This window comes from Anarhichas minor, unplaced genomic scaffold (assembly GCF_050575085.1).
Source record: "Anarhichas minor isolate MPS153535 unplaced genomic scaffold, ASM5057508v1 ptg000006l, whole genome shotgun sequence".
NCBI classification, from domain to species: Eukaryota; Metazoa; Chordata; class Actinopteri; order Perciformes; family Anarhichadidae; genus Anarhichas; species Anarhichas minor.
The window spans coordinates 1,405,704-1,424,749 of record NW_027466452.1 but is presented as its reverse complement, the minus strand read 5'-3'; the positions used below and the strand labels follow the sequence as shown (position 1 = coordinate 1,424,749).

Genomic DNA, 19,046 nt, shown 5'->3' with positions numbered 1-19,046 from the left:
CCATTTGACCAAATCTCATAATTTTGATGAAAAAAAATCCCCCAAATGACATGTATTACATCATTGAATTCTAAATGGCAGGGTTGTCGGCAGTGTGGAACGGCCTCTGAATGACCACATCCCATCACAGGAGATTAAATATCTCCAGTGAAATAGTTTGTTGGTTAATAAATCATCAGCATAACGATTTGATGTTACCTCAATGCTGTACGGATAAGTATGCTTGAGATTATATACCATATTGTGTGTGTATCTGTCCAAATCATTCAGTGTCCTCTGTTTCCTTCATCACTCAGTCGTCATCACACACTTCAAGGCCTTCATTCAGCAACTACAACATCTAGCTTAACAAGAGCTAAAGCTAGCTTACTACCGTTCGTGTTTCATGACTTTCTCAACATTTGACTCATTAATAACCAATTTGTAACCCATTGAGTTGAATTGATCAAATGTTCCTTTAACAGTCAATATCAACTTCATCACGGTCACACGGTGTACCAGCGTCACTGACTTTCCAATGTGAATTTTGACAGAAAGAGTTCGGTATCTGTTTTGCAAAGATGTCAGGACACTTTTCAAGGTTGGTTTAAATGGAGACATCAACAATGTGACATCAGCCTTTCTCAAAGTGGACATTTGACTTGCAGTAAAAACACAGGTAGAACAGGTAATGTTGATGGTGGCCCTGAACAACCAGTAGCATGTTTCAGTTAACAGCTATGGAGCCAGTTGCTATGAGGAGTTAACGGTTAGGGCTGTCACTTTTTAATTCCAATCGCAGGTAAAATGTTTTGATCTGATCTATTGGATGCATCTCTTAATTGTCACTCTGACCTGTCAGTAAACTAGGCTAATGTTGTTCTCTCTTTGCAAACGCAAAATGCAGGTAACCAGTGAGCTATGGTGACCAGATAATCATGACACCAACTATCTGAGAATTAACGTGAAGAAGAAAAAAGTAAACCGTAAAAAACACTGCAGTGCCAAATCATGTATTATTAGTACTTTTGCTAATGTCAAAGATCTGAGTAACGTTACTTCTTCCACCTCTGCATTAGAAAATGGTGTCTTTTATGGGGCGGAGAAATGGGACAGTGGCATGAAGGGTCGCTGAGCCGCCAGTGTGGGAGGGGGGCTACATAGAAAATAATAGACAACAAATAATTGACAATCGACGTTAGGCGGTCGTGTGTTTTGGCCTTTACAGTAATTACAACAAATCTGAAAACAACTGTTAGCTCGTCACTCAGCGATGCAGTGGAGGCACCGCAAATCAACAGAATCATGTCAATTCTACAAAGTGACAGCCCTAACATTGGTCAAAGAAACATGCGTTTTTAGAAGTGTTTTTGATGTCCGCCTGACTCATGAAACATTCTATCAATCCACACTGACTCAGAGACAGATCAGTACATTCATACTGTGTGTCTGCATGGTGAAGACAGTTGGCCTAGCTAGTGTACTCTCAGCTCCCCAGGAGCTACTGAGAGGACAAAGATGGCAGAACCAAGGTTGGAGTTATTGTCGACTGAACAGATAGAAAGCTAGGTAGCTAGCAAGCTATGTAGCAAGATAATCCCATTTACAATGCTCTGATTAGTCAAGCCAAAATGTTCTCTGTGAGAAAGGCCTTTAACCCTTCGATGTGAGGCGGTCACTTGATGAGTCATTGGTAAATCGCAGTGCATTTCGCTCCTCTTGTTACTTCAGCAAATTGACAGACTGTCTGTAGGATTATCCATAGAGAAACAATTAATTAACTAGTTGTTCTCAGACATGTCCCATGGTTGTTTGTCTCTTCAGACTGAGACAGTTTGATCATATAACTGTCCAAGTTTCATTCCTTTCTGGTCATAGTGTTCATGATGTTCTAAACATAAGTGGACTGGAGTCCTTTTCCTCATCCCTTCATTCATTTCCTCACCAGGTTTGTTAGACACGTCAGGCTTTCTCTTGCATCCATTCATTCATCCATCTCTGCATTTTGACAAATCTTCTGTTCAGCGACAAGATCACAGTCTGTAAACCTGTGAGAGATGCTGGTCCATCTATCCCTTCTGAAACATGGGGCAGTTTACCTGTAGTTTAAAGTACATCCATTCCACTGTAGTGCTTGCCCTAAACATGTGAGACTTTTTGCGTCTCTCTTGCCTGTTTGATGCTGTACAGCCACTTAATGACTCTTGCATTTCGCTCCACAGCCGAGATGCCGTATGGAACACGCTCCCCAGCCTCCTCCTCCTCGTCCTCGTCCCCGTCTGACAGCCCATCGTTAGAAGATCGGCGCGACCGGTCACAGTCTGAGGAGATCATAGAAGCTGATCGGAAGTTCAGGCTGACGATGTCTGAGTTGGCCCGCGCAAAGTTCTCTGGACCAACTGCCTCAAGCTCCTCTGGGTCGAGGCCGCAGTAGTTAAAAAAGCGTTCCACGTCAGCTCCCGCCCGGGCATACCGGTCTGACAGGTCTGATTTAGATCTGTGTAGCGAGGAGCGACGAGCCATGGATGAACCAAGCTCAAGCTCCGGGGTGGCATCGGTTGAAGTATTGGAAGTATCTCCGAAATCGCAAGGTAGCGACTGGGGGGCGGTGTTGTCGCAGAGCAAGGGGGATGGAGTTGGACGAGGGGGCGGCAGCGACAAAGACAGAGCGGGGGGAGGTAGGGTGGCAGGGTTGGGTTTTGGAGGGAGGGGCGGAGCTGAGGAGCTGCTGGATCGCGCCGTGCGAAGTGGCTTGCCATTGCACAGTCGCAGGAGGTCGGAGGAGGAGTGGGAGGTGAGAAGAGGTGGTAATGGGGAGCGAGAGCGATCTATAATGCCTTCACTTCGTCTGCTAAGGTTGAGGTTTCCTCCCTGTAGTGGACTGCGACGTCCCCCACTGTTGATCGGAGGGACCTTCAGGGAATGGGAGAAGGATCGGAGGGAGTGTGAGGTGCTTGGACTGGGAGCTGAGTCTGGTGGTTGCTCATTAAGTGTCATTGTAGATCGGTAGGTTAACGGCACCCTAGGAACAGAAAATAAGAAGATAAGTACAATGCAGTAGAATTTGGTAGGAAGACAAAATCAAGTATGTGGAGTTACGTAGTTGTGGACATAAAGAGTAATTTAACAACCTTGGATATGGCCCCTTCCCAAATTCAAAAAATGCATTCAAAGCCAGATACCTAATCCCATGGTTCCCCCTTCACCAATCATTGTGCCACTGCCCCCACAGCTCTGTTAGATCGTTGTTCCAGCTCCAGGAGACTCGCACTACTCCGCCCCTGATTGGTTTACCCTGATATTCCTACCCTCACCCTTACCAATCTGACTCCTCATGCCTAAACCTAACCAATCCAAACAATGAAGGTACCGACTACTAGCCAATCAGAGGCCGAGTAATCATTATTGCTTAGATAAACATCCAGGGTTATCCAAATTCCATAAAACCAAGTCACATGCGGCTTACGGTTTCACTAGCTCAACATGAAGCACCTTTTTTACTTGCAGACACTGAAAGCAGTGACAGTGTCCCAACCTTCGATTCTCCACCATCACGGACCGTCCAGATACTTGTATGAACTGCTAGCTTAGCTTAGCAATGTTTTAGCAGAGGCAGTGGAGAGTTACAGAACAAGGGATGTGAATGAGTGGTAAGAACGGTGTAAATTTGCTACCAAAACTCTAACATTGATCGACACCGTAGTAGTAGTAGTAGTAGTAGTAGGATGTGGGGTGAATGTGACTTGTAATTTGGAGGTATAAAGTACAAGGCAAATCAGGACATTTTTCACAGATATTTCTTTCTGGAGTTTGGTACAGAACATATAAATAGAATAGGCGTAGAACGGACATGGAACTATTTATTGTTGTAAATTGTTAAGGTGAAAACACACGTCAGTGGGTCCTTAAAGTGTTATCATAGGTCAACAGGAAGAGAGCAGACGCAGCTCTGGAGAGTGATAGCTAGCTAGTTAGCTACATAGCTTGTCGTGGTTATAATGACGCTAGTGAGGTGGAGGGACTGTTACACCCAGTGCTGCCACTGGCTGTTTGGCTTATTTGCTGTAACTAGTGCAGCATTAAAGCATAGTGAAATTAGAAAGCTAGCTAACTTTCCAGCTGTCTGCTAGCTAGCTTGCTAATTCCACCATGCTTTAATGCTAAACTGGTTACAGAAAATAAGCAGAACAAAGTCACTCATCTGGCTAAAAACGATTTATTACTATGGAGCTTTTACATCAAACAAACTGATATTTCCAAGAAAAGGCAATGGATACACAGAGCCAATAGCTTCATTAATGCAGTTTTGTTCAAACTATGGTGACTCCCCACAAGCCTGTTCGGGATAATTTAGGAAATATCAGTCAAGGTGACCTACTTGCAGTAGACGTGTACACAAAAACGACTCATAACCATTTCTAAATATTAAATTAGTAAATTACCCCGATGGCGTCCAACTCCTGGCCATTCCCCCTGATGACCTCATCAACACAGCACTTTTAGCTCCACCCCCTAGTCCTTCAGATCCTGCTCCTGAAGAGGATGAGTTAAGCAGATTTTTAAGGATCTCAAGGTTTAAATTCCCCCGTTTGCTGCTGCCGCTGCTTGTTGGACACATGTCTGCCTTGGCGTTGTTATTGGATGCTTTGAAAGGTATCCCGCCTCCATTTCCTCCTCCACCAATCCCAGGGCCTCTCAGGAGGGTGTGACCAGCGGGAGGCTTAGCCAGCACGGGTGGTTTGATTGGCTCCTGCTTGGCGTTAATAACTTCCTGGCTCTTGACATACTTGGCCTTGTCAGCTTCTAGTCTCTCAACAGCACTGAGGCGCTTTGGGTTCGGTTCCATCTGAGACACAGATTCAAAATTAAATGTTAATGAACACAACACTCATTAGCCATTTTCTGTACATGTTTACCCTACATGCTCCTCCCTGCTTACCCAGGGTTATAGCAAACCCAACTTCAAGAGAGAGCCAGGGACCACCCAGAACAGCTTGCAAACTTTTCAGGGCAACAACTTCTAGACAGACCAACTATTGAAACTAACATTAAAACCTTCCTTAGAGGCTCACCTAAACATGCAAGTCTTTGGACAGTGGACACGAGTGCACCACAGAGACATGAAGAGACAATGCAAGGACAGATGGTCAGATAGGGCGCAAACCCGAGGATCTACCCGCTGATTTGACCATTTTTCCTTGATATTTGTGCTTCTACCATACAGTACGTAGGCTAAGTAAGTTACCAATGTAGTTAAATGGTTTCCTTTTTGTCTGTTTTAACTGTGTTTATTGTTTCCTACTTTGTTTTCCTGTAGCAGACAAAGTTAATACTGTTAAAAGTCCAGTTATGAACAACATGGATCAAAGATTTGTGGTTGCGTTTTAGTTGGGTGGAATCACTAAAAAACGTATTGACATGAAACAGGCAGAGGAGAAGACGGCCAAATCAGCTGGTGTAGTGTGGGCGGGGCATCAAGGCCACTATGGCTGTAGGACATATCATTTTTTGAGGGGCCAAACTGATGGGGCGCAGCAGCCATTGCCATAATGGCCTTCGTGAAATTTCTGCTCTGATTGTGTCATACGTACGCAGAGTGCATTTTTTTGTTTGAAATGGACAAGACTCCTAGTTAGCTATTATGCCAATAGACTTTTGCCATATAAGTAATAATATAAGAATTATTACTTATATAATAATACAAGTTTTGTTGGCTACACATTTTCCTGTGATTTTAGATTAATCAGAAGAATAATAATTTTTTTTGCATCTAGTGCAGTCAGAGGCATTAATTCAAATCTAGTAACAGATAAGATGTCAGCTTCTATGATAGAACAAAGACTTCAACATGAGGTGTAGGGGTAGCAAATTATCCAGTTTCAAAATCATATCAGAGAAGATATAGGGAGTGTTGTTTTGAAACAGATTTTTAAAGCTGACTTTACAAAATTAAACAGATCCCTTTTCAGTCCAGCATCTTTCATGATGCTTTAGTTGTGGGCACAGCTTGCATAGGCAGCGGGATGTATTTACCGGTGAGAGCTTCTCCCCTCTGGGAGGTGCTATAGAACACTGTCTACAGAAACAAGCAGACACCAGAACAATTTCTTCCCATAGGCAGGCAAAAGGGTTACTTCTCCCTGCTCTCAAGTGTTCCTGATCAATGATCAGTGCGTGGCCCCGCCCCCATATTTAAGGGAGGCTGGAGGAGAAAGATCCATCTTCCAGACAAAGCAGCCATCTATCTGTCGTGTAGTTTTCTTTTGCTTCTTGCTTTATATTTGTTCATTTACTTTTTAATAAGGAGGGTAGTTCAGTTTTCATGGCTTTGTTTGTAGTTTAGTGTATTCACTGTTTTGATAATTTAGGGGGGCTCAGACTTCCCCCATTCTTTTTTTTTTGCCCAGGCCTCCTGTTAGTTTTGTTTAATTCATGGCGTTATCTATAAATTAAACCCAATCGTCTTTTTTAGACTGACTCTTGGTTATGGCTATCTTTGTGTATGTAGCTGGTCACACGGTTGAGCCGAATGTTTTCCTGTTGTGGAAGTGAAATCTTCACCTACGGGCAATTAAGAGTCGCCAACTAACCTCACCTGAACGTCTTTGAACAGTGGGAGAATTAGGGTGCTCACACTCCACACTGTCTAGTGTCTTTTAATTGTAGAACTATCTGTATGGAGACTGGTGATGGGGACCCTGGTATCACTCGGTATTGAATGAATAGGGGATATTGTCCACCACTTCTCCACAACAAGCACTCTGTTTTGGATATGGTCTTAGTGGTTTCAGTGACAAGGTTACACACACACACACACACACACACACACACACACACACACACACACAGCTGATTCCACAGAGTGATGTAACAGTACCTGTCTCCTGAAGTAGTCGGGGCCCTTGTTGAGGATGCGGAGGGGTACGGTGGAACTGAAGGCTGTTGCGGGGCCAGCGGCCTTGCTATCTGGCAGGGCTGGAGCCAGTGTCTCTGTCGGCATGGCAACGAGGCGACTGGGGTGGCCGGCCGTGGTGGCGTGGTGCGGGGGGGTCGACAGAGGGCGGGGGCACCGGAGGACCCCCAAAACATGAAGACACAAGGTGGAGAGGAGAAGGTCTAAAAAGAGACAAACCCCCTGGCCCTCCTCATCGCCTGTGGGACCCTGTGGAGCCGAGCCAGACTTTGGGCTGGGTTTGGGGTGGGAGGGGGTGCTGGTGAAGTACTGTATTGAAATACACTACTGCGTCGCCATAGTAGGATGATTAGCATCTAAACAACTGATCTGTGATGGTCTTTACTGAGAGGTCTCTACTGGTTTGCAGTACTTAGCAAGATGGATAGAAAGAGAGAGAACAAGCTCAGTGACAGGAGAGAAAGGAGGACACACAGTGATGGGTGTGTTCCAGTGCAGTGGTGTGGATGAGTGCTTCCACGGGGGCCGAAGGAAAAGCAGAGGACGGTGGAAGAGGAAAGCCCCGACGCCTCTCCACGCTCGCTTCAGCTCTCCTGTCAACTCACCACACTATCTGAAATAGGAAAGAAAGAAGACAGAGAAACAGCCAATGAGGTTCGAGTTAGACTGTCACATCATGCACCTAGCAACAATAGCAGGAATAGCTAGGACACACACACACACACACACACACACACACACACACACACACACACACCCACACACACACACACACACACACACACACACACACATTCCAAGGTACCACTGTGTAAAGAAAGCTGTCTGTGTAAAGGATGACATAAACATAAGGGTCAAACTCCAGAGAGAGCCCACTGGGGCTGCCCACTCAATCCCTTCATGGTCACTTTAGTGCTTTGCTCAAGGGCACCTTAGTGGTGCTATTCGTTGAGAGAGGACACCAGGCTGGACACAAGCCTACTACCGTCTGGTCAAAACTCTGTTTTCTTTTTCTGAAGACATGTAGTGCTGGTGCCATCATTCTCCGCTGTGCATTACATGTGGCGCTAATTAGCAAATGTTAGCTAACGTTAGCTCATAGTTTAAAGCACACTGGTGTTAAAATGCACCCTCTCACATGTCCGTAGACTAAAGAGGCATTCAGACCAAAAACAACCCTGTGTCATAAAAACCCCAGCACATTACAAAAGTTTCCATCCAAATGCATCAGAAATTTAAAGAGAATTTCGAGAAAATTGATGGAAGAAGATGCGAATGAATGGTTGTTCCCATCTTTATGTGATTATTAAGAAGTGCCAATTGTCCAGTCAGAAAACCATTTTACCAATGCAGAAGAAGAAGTATTTAAAGGAGCGCCAGTCAGACCTCAAACGATGAAGAACGATGTAGAAAACTGGATGGAAAAATTACATTTATTTTTGTTGATGCTAAATATCCATTTCCAACTTTTCCACCTTCAAATAATCCCCCCCAAAACTTTTATTTTTCTGTGCGATATTTCAATATTGTGATCATTTACACAAAACATGCCGAAAATGCATTGATACATTTGCATTGTCACTATTGTGACCGATGGGATTGATCATAGATCACATTATTCAGCGTTATGATTGTCTCTGTTGTTTTACATTGCAGTATACATCACTGACACTGACATACTTTCCCATATTTCTTGTTATATATTCCTAGTTTCTACCTTTAGAGAGGGAACTTTGTCTTGAAGCTTGCTGCTGTACTTATAAGTAACCATTCAAGAAGGGTGCTGCATTCAGCCGTGAGTGTGACTACAAACGAGGGAGGTGAGGAGGCGGATTGGAACTGGGCCATACCAGACCATGGCTGATGGGTGTCACTATTGTGAAGCCTTTGCTGTCTTCTCTGCTCACTTTCAAGCCCCTTACACATGAAATGGAAGAGCTTAATGAACAGTATCAATAATTGCAGTAGTTTCCCTTTGTATAACAGCCTCCTATAATCTGATGGAACACACAGCGTGGATTATGTCTTGTTTAATCTGGGGTGATGAAGCCGCTCATATTGGATTGAAAAATCTGTATGGAATATTAATTATGAATATGAAAGCAACTGCCTGTGTGTATTATCTATTTTCTTCGTGTGTCGGACTGACTAAAATCCTCTAATCTGCCAGCCGAATCTGTACCCTGTAGAGATGGTTTACACGCCCGCCCGCCCGCACGCACGCACGCACGCACGCACGCACGCACGCACGCACGCACGCACGCACACACGCACACACGCACACACGCACACACACACACACACACACACACTCTTTTGGAATATAATTCCAGCTCAGAAGCAAACTGGGGAGCATTTGCATTATTTGCTCAAACACAGCAAGAACCCAGCAGAACAGCAAGGTTCTTTTTCAAACTTCGTTTCGGTGTTTCACTATGGGGAATCGCCTCGGCGTGACCAACTATGGAAGCTCCAATGACACCACGTCTGTCAGTGACAGACAGGTCGGCTGTGGGAGGGCCCCGCCCCCGCCCCGCCCCCGCCCCGCCCCTACCTATTATTACAGCCGGCTGCCTCCTCGCAAATCATTCTCGCTTTCTTCCCGTGAAGAAACTATAGCTCCCTCAGCGCATCTAGGCTAGCTTGGATTGCTGCTCTACAGTTCACAGACGACCCGTTAGGAATCCGTCGCCGAACGCAGCTCCGGGCTTCAGTCAGGAGTGTGCTGAGTAAGTACTTCGGAGAAGTATAATTAAAACGTTACACAGAATATTTCGAGCAGTGTCCGCGTCAAGGCGAGCTGTTCCCCGACTACCCGGTATCTGTTACCGGTGTGGTCGGTGACTGTGTGACAGTATTTGCGGTGGCTAACGCGTTACGGCGAGCACCAGAGTTCGGTTAGCATTAGCTTGGTAGCCGAGCGGAGTACCTGGAGTTCAGCTAACGTGTCACGGCGAGCGAACTCCTTCGATAAGCTATTCACACGGGCTAAACCCCGTGTGCTAGCACAATTGGCCGACAGACTAACGCATTTCGGCGCGCCCTGTACGGCTGATTGTTTACGTATTTCCCTCCCTTTCCAGTCACCATGTCGAAGGCCGCTACCCCCACCAGAGGGTCGGAACCGAAGACCAAAGAGGCTGTATCCCGCCGTGCCCTGCGTCATGCGGGGCGTCCATCTCGGGCAGGGACCCTCATCCTTTGTGCATAGCTTGCATGGGCGCGAAACACGCTCATGCAGCGCTGGCTGACCCCCAGGCATGTTTGCACTGTGCGTCAATGCCAGAGAAGACCCTGGAAAGGAGATTGAGAGTGGTGGTATCCAACAAACAGGACCCGGTCCTGTCAGGAACCACCACAAAAGACACCCATCTGCCGCGAGCTCCTTCGAGCTGGGCGGACATGATGGATGCTGAATGCAGGGAAATACCTCCACTTTTCGAGGGGCTCCTCGATGTGGAGCCGGGCTGTGAGGACGCAGAGGGCGATGCCAACTCTGACTTCCTCGAAATGGATGATACGGAGGAGGAGGAGGATGACTCCACTTTTCCTCTCAAACAGCCCAGACCCCCTAGTGCATCTGACGCTGTTTCCCCGATGCACAGCGACTTATACGAGGTCTGCAAACGGGCCGCGTCCAAGTTGGGCATACTATGGCCAGCAGCCCAGGATGCTACAGGGGGGGAGAGAGACCTGTATGACGGTAAGAGGCTCCCACCAGCCCAGCTGCCATCAAAACAACTTCTGCCGGCAGTACCCCCTTGTATGAAAGAAATGAGCAGGTCCTGGTCCAGCCCGTTGAAGAGTAAGCTTCCCACGAGGGGCTACTCAAAGCTGGAAGTCGAGGGGAAGGAGGGACTGGGGCTGGCTGAGCCCTCAGCAGTGGAGCCTTCAGTGGCTTATCACCTCCACCCAAACCGGCGCTCTCTCTCCGCTTCCTCAAACATCTCTCTGCCAAATAAAACAGATCGCCTCACCGCCTCTGTTTTCCAGAGAGTGTATAAATATGCAGCGCAGTCTGTGTGCTCGCTAAATGCTTTGACTCTCCTGGAGCAGATGGGAGGTCAGCTGGACACAGGGGCACCTAACCCGACCCTATGGGATGAGATTTGTGTTGTTAACGATCTCATCCTACGCTCATCACGGGGTGCAGTGCAAGGCTGCGGTCGTGTAATGGGCCTGGCAGTCTCAGGTGAGAGAGCCCTGTGGCTAAATCTCTCAGGCCTCGGGGATGCTCAGAAGGCAGAGGTCATGGATGCGGCATATGACCCAGCCAAAGGTCTGTTTGGTCCAGCTCTTGAAAAGATGAGAGAGACCAGCACCCTCAGAAAACAAGAAGGCGAGGCCTTTGACCTCTGCTTGCCACGGAGACACATCCCTCGCACTCCACAGACACAGAGGGCGGGCTCTGCGGCTACAGCCACAGCAACGAGGTGGAGACAGGAGGGTGCCAGACCGTATAGACAGGCAGCTGGTCAACAGACTAAACAGCAGCCTCGGTCAGACAACCCCAAACCATGGGGCAAACACTCCTTTGCTGCAGTGGCAGCAAGAAACCGCCCTCCCCACCCTGGGGATGGCAAGAAGAAGCGTACGACCTAACCAGCCTTGCTTCTCCCTCTCCTCCTCCGTCCAAGAAAAGGAAGGAGATGAAGGTGAAACAGAACCCCCGAGTTCATGTTTCAGGAGGGGAGGAGCCTCAGAGGCGAAGGGCAGTACAGTGTCACCAAGCACTTCTACCCAGTTCAGCAAACAAATAAATAAAATTAGCATTTTTGCAGCCAGGCCAAGAGCCAAGGGCAAAATGCTCCCCCAAAAACGAAATAAAAACAAAACCATGTCATGGCCCCCATGTCACGCTCCTCCGAGGGAAGGCCGCTCCCTTCAGGTAAGGGAGGTGACGTCACCGCAGGGTGTGTGCAGCCCACTCGCTGTCCGGGCGGATCAGTGGCGCGCATGCGCAGTGCACCCCTGGGTTTTGTCCACTATTTCTCGGGGGTACAGACTACAATTCGGTACGAAACCACCCAGATTCAACGGGGTGTTGGTTTCAGTAGCCGAGGGGGATTCAGCTCACGTCCTGGAGGACGAAGTAGCATCCCTGTTAAACAAACGAGCGATCAGGGCTGTCCCGAACGAGGAAGCTCAGCGAGGCTTTTACTCTCGTTACTTCCTCATCCCGAAGAAGGGGGGCTCATCCCTCCGCCCCATTTTAGATCTCCGTGTGTTAAACAAACACCTACGCAAATACACGTTCAGGATGTTAACACACAGAGGGCTCTGTCGCTCGATTCGTCCGGGGGATTGGTTTGTAACAATCGATCTCTCGGATGCTTATTTCCACATCGCCATTTATCCCGCACACCGGAGGTGGTTCAGGTTTGCCTATCAGGGCAGAGCCTACGAGTACCTAGCCATCCCGTTCGGGCTTTCATTAGCCCCGAGGGTGTTCAGCAAGTGTGTGGAGGCGGCGCTGTCTCCGTTGAGGAACAGCGGCATCAGAATATTCTCGTACATAGACGACTACCTAATTTGCTCCCACTCACAGGAGCAGGCAGTCAGAGATTCCGCCACGGTGATAAAACATCTCACGGATCTGGGGTTCAATATAAATTGGAAAAAGAGTCGGATAGAACCCACGCAATGTACAGAATACCTGGGTCTCAAAATAAACTCGCTCTCTTATCGCGTCACGCTGACAGAGGCGAGAGTATTGTCCCTAACTCATTGTCTATCCCTATTCCGACTGTGGAAAGCCGTGTTGTTCAGACTATGCCTTCGCCTTCTCGGCTTAATGGCGTCAGTGATATCTGTGGTACAGTTGGGGCTCCTGAAGATGAGAGCTTTTCAGCGCTGGGTCGCGGCGTTACGCCTGTGCCCTCGCCGTCACCTCAGCCGCAGAGTGAAAATATCACCAGCGTGCGTAGTCGCGCTCCGCCCGTGGGGGGACTCTACGGCTCTCACATCAGGGGTTCCCCTGGGGACAGTGTCATCCAGGGTAACCTTGACAACGGATGCCTCCCTCTCTGGGTGGGGAGCAACCATGTTGGGCAGAACAGTGAATGGCACCTGGGACCCGAGGCAGGCTCAGATGCACGTAAACCTCTTGGAGCTCTGGGCAGTGTTTTATGCACTGAAGCATTTTCAAACATTTCTCCAAGGACGCCATGTCCTGGTGAAAACAGACAACACTACGGTGGTAGCATACATCAACCGCCAAGGCGGCACTCGCTCACTGCAGTTGCACAGGGTGGCTCGGAAGATAATTGTGTGGAGCAGCACCAGGCTCCTGTCCCTTCGAGCAACGCATGTTCCGGGCGTTTTGAACAGAGGGGCGGATCTTCTGTCCCGGGGAAATCCTCTGTACGGAGAGTGGACTCTCCACCCGCAGGTGGTGAAGCAAGTTTGGCAGAAATATGGCCAGGCAGACGTAGATCTCTTCGCATCGCGAGAAAACGCGCACTGTCCGCGGTTTTTCTCCCTGTCGGACGTGAATGCACCCCTGGGGGTGGATGCGCTGGCCCACTCCTGGCCAAACGTGCTGCTTTATGCATTCCCCCCTCTCAGCCTGATCTCCCCCACTTTAACCAGGGTGAGAGAACAGGGCTTGTCACTAATCCTGATAGCCCCACGATGGCCGTCCAAGCATTGGGTAGCAGATATAATACAGCTTCTAGCGGACGAGCCGTGGCCCCTCCCCATACGCAGGGACCTTCTGTCCCAGGCGGGCGGGGAGATCTACCACCCTCACCCAGACCGGATAGCTCTCTGGGCTTGGCCCGTGAGAGGTGGAACTTGAGCGCAGCAGGCCTGCCTGCACGGGTCATTGACACCATTCAGATGGCCAGAGCCGCGTCCACTCGCTCTCTTTACAGTGGTAAATGGCGGGTCTTTGAGGAGTGGTGCCAGCTGAGGCACACCATTCCGTTTCAGTGTTCAGTGGTGGACCTGCTGGGTTTCTTGCAAAGTGGTAAATGGCGGGTCTTTGAGGAGTGGTGCCAGCTGAGGCACACCATTCCGTTTCAGTGTTCAGTGGTGGACCTGCTGGGTTTCTTGCAATAATTAGTGGATAAGGGTAGAGCCTTTTCTACTATTAAAGTTTATTTAGCGGCTATCTCAGCCTGTCATGTAGGCTTTGGGGAGAAACCTGCGGGGCAGCATCCTTTAGTATGTCGTTTCATGAAAGGTGCACGCCGTAAACTCCCCGTTTCCAGGCCACTGGTTCCTCTGTGGGATCTCTTGCTGGTGTTGGAGGCTCTCTCTCAACACCCATTTGAGCCTATGGAGACGGTGGGTATGAAGTTTATTTCACTTAAAACAGTGTTGCTCTTAGCTTTAACCACGGCAAAGCGTGTGAGTGACTTGCACGCTTTATCCACTCGCCCTTCCTGCTTGCAGTTCGCTCCAGGGCGGACTAAGGTCTGTATGCGGCCCAACCCGGCTTTTGTGCCTAAGGTGGTGGAGCCGATCTACAGCTGTCCCACGGTGGAGCTTTCAGCTTTTCACCCACCTCCATTCTCCTCAGAGGAGGAACAAAGGCTTAACACGTTATGCCCGGTACGAGCACTACATGTGTACGTGAGTAGATCGGCAGGTTTCAGGAAAGGGGATCAGCTGTTTGTGTCCTGGGCCTCTCCCCACAAGGGCAAGCCACTGTCCCGCCAGAGGCTGTCCCACTGGATTGTAGAGGCGATATCTCTAGCCTATAGTTGTAGGGGTTTGCAGCCCCCACAAGGTTTGAGGGCTCATTCCACTAGGGGTATGGCCACTTCATGGGCCCTGTTCAAGGGTGTTTCAGTGAAAGATATTTGCGCCGCAGCGAGCTGGGCGACGCCGCACACTTTTGTAAGGTTTTACAGGCTCGATGTCTCGGGGCCTTCCTTGGCACAGGCTGTGTTGGAGGCAAACGCCCCAGAGTCCCTGTGATAGTCATTACCAGGCTGACAATAATTGGCTTCGGGTAGTGTCATGCAATCCGGGAGTGGGCTATATCCCCATAGTGAAACACCGAAACGAAGTTTGAAAAAGAACTTTGGGTTACTTAACGTAAACCCTGGTTCTTTGATAACAGAGTGAGGTGTTTCACCGTCACAACCCTCCTTGCATTTACACGGAAAAGAAATCGGTCTAGAATGATTTGCGAGGAGGCAGCCGGCTGTAATAATAGGTAGGGGCGGGGCGGGGCCCTCCCACAGCCGACCTGTCTGTCACTGACAGACGTGGTGTCATTGGAGCTTCCATAGTTGGTCACGCCGAGGCGATTCCCCATAGTGAAACACCTCACTCTGTTATCAAAGAACCAGGGTTTACGTTAAGTAACCCAAAGTTCTGTTTAGGTAGCTTTATGTGAGCTGGATGAACCTTCCTGTGATGGTCAGTAGCTATTCATCTCTGATTGTTTGCTGATGTGGTGCTTACATGTGCAAACTAGGGATGTTAATAATTATACGTTTAACCGTTTACCATCTTTAAGAAATTTGAACGATTAATGCTATCTGTTGAACAGTTAAAAGAAATATTAAAAATCTAGTGCGTCACGCTTAAACTGTGGCAACGTGAGCCGCAGAGTGTAAAACCCTGGTACCGACAGCCGCTGTCTGACTTCTGTTGCTCCTATAGTACAGTTATTATGGTAAGGATGACCTGTAAGTAACGGGAACGGTGTTACTGCTGTTTTGCACTCGGCAACTCCCGTTACTGCAGTCTTGAAAAGGGAGGAGTGAGCTGAGGGGTATTCAGTATGTTGCAATCTACAATCTCACCATTCACCAAATCCTACAAACGGTCCTTTTTTTAAAGTTATTAAATCCAAAGTGTGCCTAAACATTTATAGAAAAAGATGACCTACAAGATAACTCTTATTTGTTGTAAAAATAATATACATATACTGCAGGTAGGAGAGCGTCCGGTTTGTGGACCTCAGGTTAGCATCCCACCTCTTTGCAGATGATGTGGTTCTGTTGGCTCCTTCAGAACGCGACCTTCAGGGGGTTTGCAGCCGAGTGTGAAGCGGTCGTGATGAGAGTCAATACCTCCAAGTCTGAGGTCACGTTCTCTGCCGGAAAACATTGGATTGCCCCCTCTGGGTTTGGAGTGAGTCGCTGCCCCAAGCGAGCAAGTATCCCGGGGTCTTGTTCACGGGTGAGGGTAAAAATGGAGCGTGAGATGGACAGGCGGTTCGGTGCTGTGAGGGGTAGACCCAGAACATGCTGGAGAGATTATAGATCTTGTCTGACCTGGGAACGCCTCGGGGTTTCCAGGTGCACCAGCGACCCGGCCCCGGATAATAGAAAGATGATGGATGGTTAGATTTGCGAGTCGATCCAGAATTGTGGAAGAAGAATTTTTGTATGTATGGAAAAGTTAACTTTCTACAGTTTGAGGATTGTAAATGTAGACTTTTTAAGGATCTGTGAATGCAATGTATCATGTGATTACTCTGTGATTCATGTAGTGAACAAGGCCATATGTTTCTAGTTTACCACAAACACACAACACAGATAAACACACACACACACACATTGAAGGACTGATTTCATTTGGATTAGGAACATGTGTCTTGCTCATTTCCTGCACAACTCACTATCAGACAGAGGAAGGAGAGAAAAGGTGGACAAACATTAAATCTCTTCTACTTGCAATATCCTACAGACATTTTCTCTCTTCTTTTACACCTGTAACCCAGACTGACTTCAACTCTTATCATGCTCTAGCAGACTGGCGTGTCTACGTTTCGCCTGCTTTCAAAAATCAAAGCGAAAAATCAGCCCACGCGCACACACACACACACAGACACGCCCTCTCTCTCTCTCTCTGTGTAAACACATGACAGTCATGAGAGAGAGAGTAGGTTCCTGCCCTAAATGCCTGCAGTACTATTCTTTCCCTGAGAACAGTTGGCTGTTCATTTAGAGGTGCAACGGATCACAACACTTACGGTTCTGATCGGATCACGGATCAGAGTCACTGATCGGATCACAGATCGGATCAGCACAAAAGGAAAAAATAGAGCAAATATAACTTCTAGAGATCCCTGATCATGTTTCTTTTTGCCGTCGATACTAATTGCCAATCATTGATGTTGGATTATAGCAGCTGGTCTACAAGGCTCCAGACTACATTTTTGGCCACCGTCTCAAAAATCATTTCAACCACTCTTAAGTCTTTAAACCATAACATGTTGTAAATATTGTCCTTTTACTTTACTTATAGTGTTTTTTTCTTCATAAAAACACACAATTCAAATGATAAATTAATACAATATTGTATATTTATGGACTAAAACAAATCTTGTCATTAGTTGTTTTAATTATTGTGCTTAGAGCTCGTGTTACAGATCATAATTCCACTGGCTCCCTGTAGCATTTAGGATACACTTCAAAATTCTCACCATCACTTACAGAGCACTTCACGGTCAGGCTCCTACTTATGCAGCTGATCTACTTCACCCATATTCACCCGCCCGCACTCTCAGGTCAAACGCTCTAGGTCTTCTGTCAGTTCCACGCACACGATTTAAGACCCGTGGTGACCGAGCCTTTGAGGCAGTGGCGCCGAGGCTATGGAATGCTCTGCCTGCGACTCTACGCCTCGCAGATTCCGTGAATACTTTTAAAAAACAGCTCAAAACCCACCTTTTTAGGCTGGCGTTTGAGTAAAAACCCATGTCCTAGACCTACTCTTAAAATATGTTTTAATTTTATTTTTTTAAATTTTTTTTCTCTCTGTGTATGTAATTTATTGACCCTAGGGTCACATTGTGTTTTTTATGCTTTTAAATTTCTGCTCTGTTAAGCACTTTGTGATTTTCTGTCTGTGAAAAGCGCTCTATAAATAAATTGTATTATTATTATTATCATTATTATAATTCATCTCTAATATCTATTTTATATTCATGTGAAAACACCTCCTTCATACTACTGGATTTATTCACCAAAACTACATTTTACAGATTACATGTGACCACATCATGATAACATTATAATTTACCTTCGCCCCAATACTCGTTTTCACTGAGCAGAGCCTGAACGCATCATAATGTAAGCGAATGGAACCTTTGTTCTCCTCCTGTCAATTTAAACACGGATTGGTTGTTTACAATGTAACATAATCAGAGATCAGCGACTAGAAAAGCATAAATGATGTCCTGATCTCACATTTTACTGAATATTAGTGGATAACGATCATCAGTAGTTCATTTCAGACTGTTGGTTAACGTTAAACTGTGTAATTAATCTGTGAGGGGGATCCGTACGGTTCAACAGTGGTCCGTTAATGAACTGTAACGTCTTATTGTTGTGTTTACCAGGATAGCTGGTACTCACATTGGCTGCTGAAAAATGATGCAGTAGGTGGGGTTAAGATTGCATGGTTTCATCCTTCAAACCTCTGTGACCCCCTTCTCAACTAGCATTAAAATGTGTCTTGGGCGATTGGATCACAGGTGGACAGCGACCACCACAACGCACTTGCAGAGGTGGTCTGGGACACATTTGACCACATAACTTTTGTAGTGTAAACGTTGCCGACAAGCACATGAAAGGAATACCGCGACTTTCCTCCCTTCTCTCCAGCTGGTTCTGAAATCGCTAAGCTGTTGTAGCTGAGGGTTGTAAATTCTGAACCGAGACAGCATTTTTATTACTCTCACATTGTCAACGGCAGCACATTGAAACTTCACTCTTTCCCTTCCTACCTTTCACAATAAAAGCCCTAGACAAACACTCTGCATCACTGCTTGCAGAAGGAACTTAAATTCACTCTAAGAATTTAGCTAAGAGCAACATCTGAACATTTTGAGAAGTCCACAGAAATATAGTATAAATCGGATCAATTGAGACCCATTCTAATACCAGGTGTGAACAGGGCCTATGTGTCCTCTATGTGTTTCTGTTAGCATGTAGCATTTTCTATCGATAGAAATAGAAAATATGGGACAATCCAGGTGAAAACTAACACAGTGCTGATACACTGTGATAAAGGCTTTTGGTGCCTTTATCACAGTGTTCCATGTCCAGTGGCAGCCTTCATTCTGCTTCGCTGAAACCGACCGCATCGTGTAGCTTAGTGTCGTTTACACGCACATTTGGACATCACTTGGTTTATTTAAGAGTTAGCATCTACAACTGTGCACGATGTCATTGTAGTGTCTCAC

General features: G+C 47.1%; 1 protein-coding gene and 1 pseudogene across 1 annotated transcript; one reads left to right on the top strand and one right to left on the bottom strand.

Moving 5' to 3' along the window:
* Positions 1–1,458: 1,458 nt before the first annotated feature.
* On the bottom strand, positions 1,459–6,979 carry fam110b (family with sequence similarity 110 member B). The gene is made up of 3 exons (XM_076078056.1): positions 6,857–6,979; positions 4,422–4,825; positions 1,459–3,001 (listed from the first exon to the last, which is right to left on the bottom strand). Exons 1-3 carry the CDS (start codon positions 6,977–6,979, stop codon positions 2,119–2,121), a joined length of 1,410 nt encoding a protein of 469 aa, XP_075934171.1. The 3' UTR covers positions 1,459–2,118.
* A 4,764-nt stretch (positions 6,980–11,743) lies between these two features.
* LOC142934052 (uncharacterized) lies at positions 11,744–14,818 on the top strand (annotated as a pseudogene).
* The last annotated feature ends 4,228 nt before the right edge of the window (positions 14,819–19,046 follow it).